This window comes from Corvus brachyrhynchos, unplaced genomic scaffold, assembly GCF_000691975.1.
Source record: "Corvus brachyrhynchos isolate BGI_N302 unplaced genomic scaffold, ASM69197v1 scaffold167, whole genome shotgun sequence".
In the NCBI taxonomy this organism is placed as follows: domain Eukaryota; kingdom Metazoa; phylum Chordata; class Aves; order Passeriformes; family Corvidae; genus Corvus; species Corvus brachyrhynchos.
The window spans coordinates 1,280,086-1,290,762 of NW_008239547.1; the positions used below are offsets into that span (position 1 = coordinate 1,280,086).

General features: G+C 35.5%; 1 protein-coding gene across 1 annotated transcript in view; it reads right to left on the reverse strand.

The window, feature by feature from the left end:
• Positions 1 to 10,677, reverse strand: part of DNAJC1 (DnaJ heat shock protein family (Hsp40) member C1) — a 71,399-nt gene that overhangs the window by 49,649 nt on the left and 11,073 nt on the right. The window contains exon 7 of the mRNA XM_017741409.1: positions 2,765 to 2,855. Within this exon, the coding sequence (XP_017596898.1) occupies positions 2,765 to 2,855 (91 nt within the window). The remainder of the gene's footprint in view (positions 1 to 2,764; positions 2,856 to 10,677) is intronic.

Genomic DNA, 10,677 nt, shown 5'->3' on the forward strand with positions numbered 1-10,677 from the left:
TGAAAGAAGTACTCTATGCCAAAAAGAGCTTGAGAAGTGCTGGAATTTGTCCTGATAACTACTCAAACCTTGATATTTAAATTTGAAAACTGAGTCATCTGTCCTGATTGTATGCCTATGTCATCTTAGTTTAAGAATGCCTATTCAGTGCAGCTAATACCTACTGTACTTTCCATCTCGTGACTACGAAGAACAGGGCTATCCATTGTGAAAGAACCATTCCCTGATGCAGGGATCACACACATGTGACACAACAGAAGGTGAAGTTGGAATGAAGTTTATTAATTAAAGCACTTCCATTTAAAAATAAAATTTTGTGTTCTGACATCTACATGTGGAAAATGCATCAGAAGACGTAATGCAAAACCATTTCTACTTTTGTCCCTAAAATACACAGCTGTCTGTAATTCCATACAAAACCGTATTTCCTAGAAACGTAAGACTGTATTGTAAGTTGTTCTATTTTTGTAGGTAAAGTCGCTATATTTTATTAAGGTAGTAATCACAGTTTTGAATTAATTGAGAAGTGATAAGAAACACTGCAAAAGTGCCAGAAAAATAAATCAAAACTGTATAATATTGACTTACCAAGAAATTATTTTTTCACACTCCTTCCCAAAAATAGAACTTTAATGACATCTCAATACTGTCCTCTCTTTCCTATTTAGCAAATTATATTTTCCTCCTCCAGTACCCTACTCCTGTTTTAGTTCAAGCTGCCTACAAAATACTACACAGCAGGAGAGCACACAGACAAGGGGGCAAACTAGCAATTAGGGCATGAAAAAACAAGCACTGTAAAACAGCTATTGCTAATCAGCATGAGATATGTTTACTCAATTAAATAGATGGAACCTTTATTAAGACCTTGCATCCCAGGGATGGTGTCTAAAATTAAGAAGAATGGGGGCAAACAAAATGCACATTTGGTGATTTACAACCTTTCTACACTAATTGTGAAGTGACAACGCAGAGCAACATAATGAAATAAGCAAATTTAGCAGATGCTTTGCATGCAAGCTTCAGGAAAAAATGATACAATTTTTTTTGCCTACAGTAACATGGATGCATCTCTTCTCTTGTTCCTCTCTTGGGAGTCTTATTTATTAAAAAAAAGGTAACTGACAGCTCATTCTGCTGCCCAGCTACAGCACTGCTATGGCTGACCAAATAATTCCATGCCAAATATCACTCTGCTAATTACAGGTGTTGATTCTCAATCCTCCTTGCTCCCTGCCAGCAAGCCTACAAGGGGAGGGCAGGCGACTGGTGAGGACTGGCCCCTGCTCACACAAGTGACACTGGGTCACCTGGCAGACATGGGAGTCGTGCTGTGGTGCACCCAGCAGTGTGACAGGGGATATGGTGGTGCTTCTGTGGGAGGTCAGGGGTGACCTGGAAGGCCAAACTCGCCAAACTTGTGCCTCTCAGGGGTGGGCACTACTAATGGAAGTAACAAAAAAAAAAAAGTGACTCTCACAACACACCTGGCAGCAGGGAAATACTGAAAAGTTTACACGTGGCCTTTCAATGACACACAGGAATGTGCACACTATGATTTTAATGACTTTATACTTTCATTTGCACTTCAGTTTTCAAAAACTAGTCCTTCTAAAACAGTAGTTCACAGATTTCAATGAGGAATGCATGCCAGCTATTTTGAAAAATAGCAATACATTACTATCTGACAATTTAACAAGTTTTTAATAACCCAAGTCAAGACCCTTTTCAAGGGCCCATTTTGTGGTAGGTATCTCAAACATAATGGCAGGCCTTCCTAACAAGCATTAAATGCACCATTGTGCTAGATTTGGCCTGGGTCCATGATGCTCACTGAGGTGCTGAATGTTATCTATTTTCCTAAAATAGATTCAGTTACAGATAAGTTGGGAATTATTGCTGGAACTGTATCTCTTCACAGATTTTACAAAATTAAGCTATTTTGTAAATATAAATAATGCAGCTGTATTTTAAATACCTAAAGGCTTATGCATATTCCAAGCTAGTAAATGATCACAAAGCACTCAATGCACTTGTCAGAATAAAGGAACTTAAAAGCATGCACTTAAGTACAGTAAATAAAGCAAGCATGCACATACAAACATGGACAAAAAACTGTTAAAACTGTCTTCAGAAGAGGGTAGGTTTAATCATTGTCAAAAGCAAATAACTGAAAGAAGAAAAGGAAAAGTCACCTATAATTATTCTGAATACTTTATTAGAGGAAATATTAATTGCCTTCTCTGGTCTTTTTTAAGAGTATAAACACTTTAAAGCATTTATTTCAACAATAGCATGAATCCATCTCTGAAGTCTGCATCCATGCTTTTGGAAATTCAAATTATTGTCACTTGCTATCACAAAAATCAACTCAATATGCACAAAAGAATTATTAAACACACTATTAAAAAAAATATTTACAAACACCAAGAATACAAAAATGCTCAAAAACCCAAGAGGACACTTCTGAAAATGTATAGTACATTTGAGATCTTCCCCTCCCGTAAGGCAACATTTCTAGCAAGGTATGTTCTTCTTGCTACAACGTAACTGACCACCTGAGTTCTATGTTTCTATAGGAACAAACCAGCAGCCTACTGCAAAATTAGCCACAAAATTAAAATCTTATTTAAATTTAACAGCAGTAGAGAAATATATAAAGCATGTATTTTAGAAGATTATAAAAATGTTTGCTCATATACATCCAGTGTAGAAGGTATATCATATTACATCTTTGTTTATTAAGACAGTGGTAAAAACTCACTCTGAAGTGTTTCAAGTTCAGCCTTAGCCAGGGCATCTTCTTTCGCCTTCATTTTTGTTTCTTTATATTCTACATATAATTGTCTGGCATCCTTTAAGAAAATGTTGCAACGGCATTAGCATCCTTATACAAACAAGTAATTGCAATGGCTCTGATTTAAGTTCTCACTTAACCTCACCAAAAAAAAAAAATTAAGATGTATTCGTTTCCTGGAGTTACAGCAATTTTCAGTCTAAAATACAGAATTTGTGTAATAAAGGTTCAAATGTCATACCGTTGATATTATAGACTGTGATGCTCATTGACAGCCTGAAAAGCAAAATGGTTAGAGAAACCACCTACAGCTTTGCAGAGACCATGTACCACTTTGCTGAAATCAGCAATCTGGAAGTTCAGGAGAGAAAAGTTTTCAATTAGTGTAGTGTGTGCAGGGACAAACAAAGGCAATTGCTAGGCAGCAATCACCTTAATGTGAACCCATTAACGTAACACTAACTGTATTTTCCAAAGTGTTCCCCCCCTTTTTTTTAACCAACTTCTACACTGCTATTAAAGTGTTGAAAATAATATAGTTCTTTTTTTTTCAAGGATTAGATTTTAATTTGAAGTCTATAAAGCAAATGTACACATAAAACTAGAAGTCCTGTCACACATATGCCACACCTTTCCAAAATCTGATGAATGAGTAATTACAGATTTCTGTTGAAAGCTTTCCAATACGAACAACCAGACTGCTGAAAGTAAGAACTATGGAGAATTTTCTTACTCTCACCAGTTTAAGAGATTTCTATACTCATTCAAAAACAAGGACTCTATAATAGAAATGCTGAAATAGAGAAACTGTTATTTATCTTTATCAAGCATGCAGAATGTCTACTGTACTATATAAAAATTAGTTACAGTATTAGATAGACCTAATCTCAGTTCTTTTTACCCAAAAATACTTTTTGGTGTGATTACACTAACAGTTCCACTTTTTACAGATAAAGGTTGATTTAAATTTGAATGTAGAATGTATTGTAAAATGCTAGTAAATATTTTTTATAATTTTAACTATATTTGAACAAAACCTGGTATCATCAACATGAAATAAGACACCTTAAGAAATCTTGAAAAGAAAAATCTGCACTAACAAGTCATTATCACTGCCTCTAATGGTAGAAATCATCCCATTCTTCCTGCAAAGATACAACAGTTGTTCTTCATGTTACACCTGCATCTACCCTTTCAAAGATACTTGAGGGAGGTAGGAAAACACGTGACAGGAATTGTGACCAAGCTCTGAGCAGACCTTTGTAATGGGTTGGAGCCATCTCATAGATACAAGTCACCACACTTGAAGAACAACTCTGACAAAATCCCAAAAAAGATCAGTAAAGTTCTACCTCCTTCCAAAACACCTCTTTTTACTCTCTATTTATGTTTTTTTTTTTTACACTGGGTACAGGAAATGGAAAGTTATAATTTTTGCCAGTTTTATGTAGGAAATCTCTGCACACAAAAGTAATTTTAAAGGGTTTACATAACTTTTTGCTTCTGGAACATAACAGAAGAGAGCATCTTACACGCTAACAGCATTAGGATTGGGGAAAAGGGGATTTTTTTAGTAGAGTTGTGGCTAAAAAAAAAGTGTAGTTAGAGGAGGACTAGCATTAACAGCAGATATGTAGGCCTTGAGGAGACATATTTGAATGACAAAATTAGGATTAGCACTGGTTCACTTTTTGGTTTACCTGAAATAAGAATTCCCTACCACACTGGAAACTTTCCTTATACTCTTGAGGTTTGGCCTACTTGCAAAATTAAGAAACAGATACCACCATAAATGCAATAGTACATTTCTGCTGTGAGTTTGAGACATTTGGGTTGTGTGGCATACACAGGACTCAGACTTAGGGATAGCCAAAAAACGCTTTTGTTTAAGGCTATGATTCCAAAATGCCTACAATTAACTGGCATTTAAATTTAACCCATTTGACACTGAAAGCCAATATATGATGCTAAATTCTGGTGTAAAATCCATTATTGCTTGTGGGATCTCCAGACAGCAGGCACTAGGGGGTAACTGTCAATCTCTCCAGCACGTCAATCACAGAACAATTGGAAATGTGGCTCAGATGAAAATGAGACACAATAGCTGAACAACAAAGAAAACTAGTCAGAAGCACGTAAATGAAATTTGGTAGTATTGTTGCTTTATAGATATAGAATGGATTATCACTACAAATGGAGTAATATGCAGGTAACAAAAGCAACATCAGTCTTTTATCTTATCAGTAAGATTATTATGGCTAGTACCATAATAACAAAAAAAGGGGAGACTGCACATTTTGAAGCACACACAAATGTATACGTATAAAGAAAAGCAAAGGAAAAAACCAACAAAAAGCTCCATTCAAAATGGATTTTGAAGATTTGAAAATCAAATCCTTCCCACAAAAGCATAAGAATGGCTCTACAGGTTGTAAAGAAAAATAAAAAGGCATACCTCAGTAAAGACTTAAATCAGAGACACAAATTTTATGGGTATTAGACCTTACAGGTCAAAATGAAAAAACACTGGAAAACCATTTAACATAGGAAGTTCTTTGAAGAAAACTTCTGCCTCAATGTAAATAAGCCTCTTTAAATTTATTCTTCATTAGCTTTCAATCAGTCTAAACAGGAGTATCTGTTTTCAAGAATATTCAGTTTTGGTAGTTTAAGTATTTCAAAATAGATTTATGTTCAGATTTTTTACTTTTCCGAAGTGATAAATTTAAGCAGCCATTTTGTCTTAATACAAGTATTTTAGTGCCCTAAAGACACTGACAATATAGATACAGTCTCTTTCAAGCTGATGCTCCTTCTCCAAGATTCAGCAGTGATTTTACAGCTCCAAACATCAACATTTTATACTTAATGTACACTTCACCTTCAAGAGATAATAAACATAAGAAAAAGCAATATCTTTGTACGTCTGGGGTGGGAAGATACAGAGAAAAGAGACAAAAATACAAAGTTTGGAATGGTTCTAACTAAAACTCCACCTTACCGAGTCAGAAATATTATGTTCTCATTTGCAGGAGTTTAAGACGTTTTCAAAAAGAACATGAGCACAAATACATTATTTCTTCTCACCATCAAAGCAGTATAACATGTAATTAGTTAAGCATAAAGAAGAGGGCTGATATATGCTGGTTTAGTATGCTATAAATTCAAATATATACTTTCCAAAAAGGAACAGAATGAAAGAAGAATGTATTGGAAATGCAAAATTCTGCAATTAGTATTTCTAAATTATATTTAAACAGCCATATATGGGAAGATCCTGTGATTACCCTCATATTTAATCACAAATAAGAATGACGAATACTGAACACTTCTTGAAAATATAGTTTCTTTCTTTATATCAGTATCGTCTCAATAAATTGAGATTGCCAAGACAAAGCTGAGCCTGAGTTATGCAGAAATACAGAAAATCCTGTTACTGAACTTTCAAGGTTTTTTTTCCTTTGTTTGTTTTGGGGTTTGGGATCTTGGTTGGGGTTTTAGGTGGTTTTTTGTCTGTTGCTTTTAAATCAAGAGATACAGCATTTATTCAAACTGTATTAATTCTAGAAGAAAAAACTTCCATTCTGAGTAAGACTCAGTCATTTTGGCTTCTCCTTGACTTTTGGGGACGGTGACGAGGCTTTGTTGGTTTGTTTGCTTTGTGGTTTTGGGGTTTTCATTGTTTGGGTATTTTCCCCTTCAGTAAGTATTAAATCCTCCTGGCTTTCTGGTCTACCTCAAAAAAAATGGAGATTAGGAGAAAGAAAGCAAACGACTTGAAACAACTTGTTGTATGAGAATCTTCCTTTCAGATTTTATGATAGAAACAGCTTCACATTTTAGTTCTTTGGGCACAGGACTGGTACAAACAAGATTCACAGTTAACTGAAAACTTTCTCAAAGGCATACTTAAAATCAGTAGATTTAAATAATTTTCTTTGGACTAATTTTTATTACATCAAAAAATAAATACTTGTATGGAGCTATTGAACCAATTTTTTATCTTTTTGAGCACAGTATTATTGTATATAATTTATATTAAAAAGAGAGAAAAAAAGAGTTAAATTAAATTTACTCCACCAACCAACCTTCAATTTGCAATTTCTATGCAATAAAAATTCCAGCCATTACACCACAGCAAAAATACTCTTTGGATGGGTTTCTGACCTAGTGATATCAATATATTATAGTAAGAAATAATGTTTAAAAAGAGCTGAACATTATGATTTATACTTCTCTTTGGCATTTTTACCTCATTGCCTGAAGGCAATCTAGTAAATAAATAGGAATTACATTACTTCCTCCTTTATAATCAGAAAATCATGCTTTGCCTGTAGAATAATCCCAGGTGTGGGAAGGTTCTTCAGCTGTGTACAGCCTGTGGGCAGTTGTGGTGTGGTTCCCAAGCCTCCCTGCACCATGTGACCAGCAGCTGGCTGTGCCATTGCAGTCTCTGCTGGGAATTCCATGTGCCCAGTGGTGAGACAAAGGCAGCCAGAAGGGGAAACAGAGGTCAGTGCTGCAAGGCCTCTCTGGGACCTATTTCACACCCCATACCACAGCAGACCAGTAGCATTAGTTGAGAGCCAGTATTGCCTCGTACAAACAAGCTACTCGCACTTGTGTGGTAGGACATGTAGACTTACAGGAAGTGATAGAAAGAAACTGCCACAGCACAGCAGGCAATTAGAAGCAAATTTCTTTACTGTCTTACATTTACTTAAAACTTTTAGTATTTTTTCAGCACATTTTTCCTTCAGAGCCTGTTAGACACAAGTTATTTTTGCTCACTTGCATACACTCAGAGTACTTGTTTTACCATCCGCTCTCCTCTGACCTGCTTCTAAGCTTCTAATTGACCTCAGGGTCAAGAGCTTCATCCTTACTTTGGTTCTCCCAACAGCTGCGAAATAGCAAGAAACAGAGCAAATGGGCAATCACTCGTGCCACACATCCTACAATTGCTTGCTCCCCACAAATTATACCAACATTGGTGCTGTACAGTAAATTGGAACATGTCAAAACCCTGTAAAGCTGAGAAATACAGAGATATTTAACCTTACTGACATGAATAAATCCCTTTAAAAAAAAAATCTTTTTAAAGGCATATGTGATTAAATGCAATCAATTTTGTTTTAATCTCACACAATTTTATATAAAGTCACATGTGAAGACAGAAACAACTCACAAATACATTCGCTGACCTAATCAAATCTTGCTTAGAAGCTAACTTGCCAAAGGAGATGCCCTGCTGGCAAAGCCTCTTGAGTTTAATGACACACTGCCAATCCGTTTAAGGCCAAAGCTGAACCATCTCTAAACAGGTGTTGAATTGTGATCATGGATTAAAAGAAAACCTGAGGAAAAACTGCCAAGAAATTAAACACCTCTGGGTCACTAGTTTGAATCTATTCCAGACTACTAAATCAGCTACAGTAATTACCATCTGGTAGTCTACATAAAAATAAATTACTGGCTTTTTTGTTTTAATTCACTTTGTGCTGCACAAAGGTCTTTACAAACACAAGTTTCAATTGTAATTGAAAGCTTTGTTGGTAATCTCACTAAGTTACACCCAGCGCAACTACGTATTGAGCTCGAACTGCCTTCTCATTACTGGTGAGCCACCAGTCTCCCAACAGCTCACTGTGAGGGTGTGTGCACTACACCTACAAGATTACAGATACAAGAAGGAAACTTTATTTTATTAACAAGAAACCATTTCTGTCCAAAACAAACAGAACTGCTTTCTGCTCTACTACCCTCAGGACAACAGCAGGCTCATAATTCAGTCAGTGTAAAAATAAAGACATTCACTGCTAAACTTCACCACATCAGTGTGGAGGGAAAGTTGACAGGACCACTAAGAAACACACCTATCTTCTGTTTTCTGAAGGAAATATTTTGCAAAGAATAATTAAAACCATTTTTTTAAAAGACCACTTTTCTTAAGTTATATGTCCGGACATCAAAAAAACCCAACAACCCTCTAGTCAGCTGGTTTTGGAATAAACTGCAATTTACTTATGGCAATTCTCCCACAAAACATAAGTACACTTAACACAACTGTCTGTTCTGTACTGAATTTACAGTTTGAACTGAAATTCTTGCACACTACACATAGTTAGTTTATTTCATTCTAAGAAGAAATTTCAGATCTAATAATTTGGATTTTAATTTTAATTGAGTTTTCGGGGGTTCTTTTTTTCCCCCCCCCCCCCCCTTTTTTTAATATGTTGCCTTTTTCCAGGTCATTCTCATGAAAGCATTAACTAAAATGATCTTAGAAACACTTTTCATTCTTTTTCTATTTTTTTCTTAGCCTACATTACAAGAATTAAACTTGGTAATAGCCAATGTAATTTACACTCCACTTAACATTTCTTTCACGGCACTGATATTTGATTTATGATACACATTTTATGTATTTTTCTCCCTTTGCTTCTTCAAACAAACTTAAAAATGCTGTTTTCACCCCTAAATTTAACTAAACTCAATGTGTGGATATAAAAACCTATGTACTTTCTCTCAAAATACAACTGTAAACAGTTTAAAAAACCTGCTCATTTTCTTAGTTTCTCTCATCCTCCTCTCACACATTTTTCTTCCAGTTTCTTGACATAAAATGCAGGCTACAATAAAATGGCATAGGCCATCACAAGGGCATGCAAACAAAGCATTTTTCTTCAGTGAAGGCCCACCTTAATTATTTTAAGTGCCTCCTTCTGAAATCTGACATTTTGAAGGAGGAAGGGAAGTAGGAGAAAGACACTCAATTGGATAAATGAGAGCCAGGCATGAGCAGAAGCTCAGCAACCTGAATCCTCAGACACAGCTGTTGCAAGTAGAATACTCACACTAACTAACAGGGATAGAGATGGATGCTAGTTAAAAAGAACTCAGTACAAGAATGGATAAGAAGTTTCATTTGTAGCTGTTGTTTTGCTGTTATGTTTGATATGTTTTGGGGCTTTTTAATGAAGTCTCCTCTGAGGAAGAACTTGCATCTGTTGCAGGCAGGTGCTTCTGTTTCATTAGTTTGAGGAAACAGTTCAGCTGTTCTACTGGCAGGGCTTTGAAAAACTCAATGGCAGAGCAACATTCAGTTAAAAGTATTGCTAACTCTTCCCCTTTCCTGTCCCAAACACTGTTCATTTAAATAAGGATGCATTTTTAGAAGTTCATCTACAATTGGATAAGTTGCAGCTGAATGACAGATTTTGAAAACAATTTGTTGGCTCTTAAATGACTGGAGAAATCATTTAGATTAAAACAATAAACAGCTAAAATCTGTAGCATGCATCCTGATGTTAACTACTTGCAATACCACAAGTAACACCACTCAGTATCTGTAGGATCCTTTTTCTTATGCCTTAGTGATTTTACTTATATTAAAAGCTTTAAGTACCCTGAAGTCTTAAGCCCGTGTATTACTGAAGAGAAAAGCACTTAGATTTAAAACAGGATCTCTGTACCAGGGTATAATCTGTATTACAAGTACAGATAACTTTTTACTCTGTGTTGTTCATTAAGGCAGATCTTGCCAAAGTGTTAAATATACATCAAAATCAAAAAGAGCCCAGAGGTCTCTCTGTCCAAGTAGCTACAACATACCAGGTATCTTTTCAACTGTCATTTCAGAACACAGCTCCAACATGAGGTCACTGCTGCTCTTATGCTCTTCAGAAGAGGTGATACTTCTTTAAGTATTGTTAACTAATAAATAATAATAAGCTACAATAATTTATTTTAGTTGCCTGGAATCCTGAATAGTTTTAACATTGAAGATTATTTATGCTTTATTGCATTTTAACTCACATAACTAGCGGGTCGTGTCAACAACAAAACAAACCCTGCAGTTAAGCAGTAGTGTCATTTAC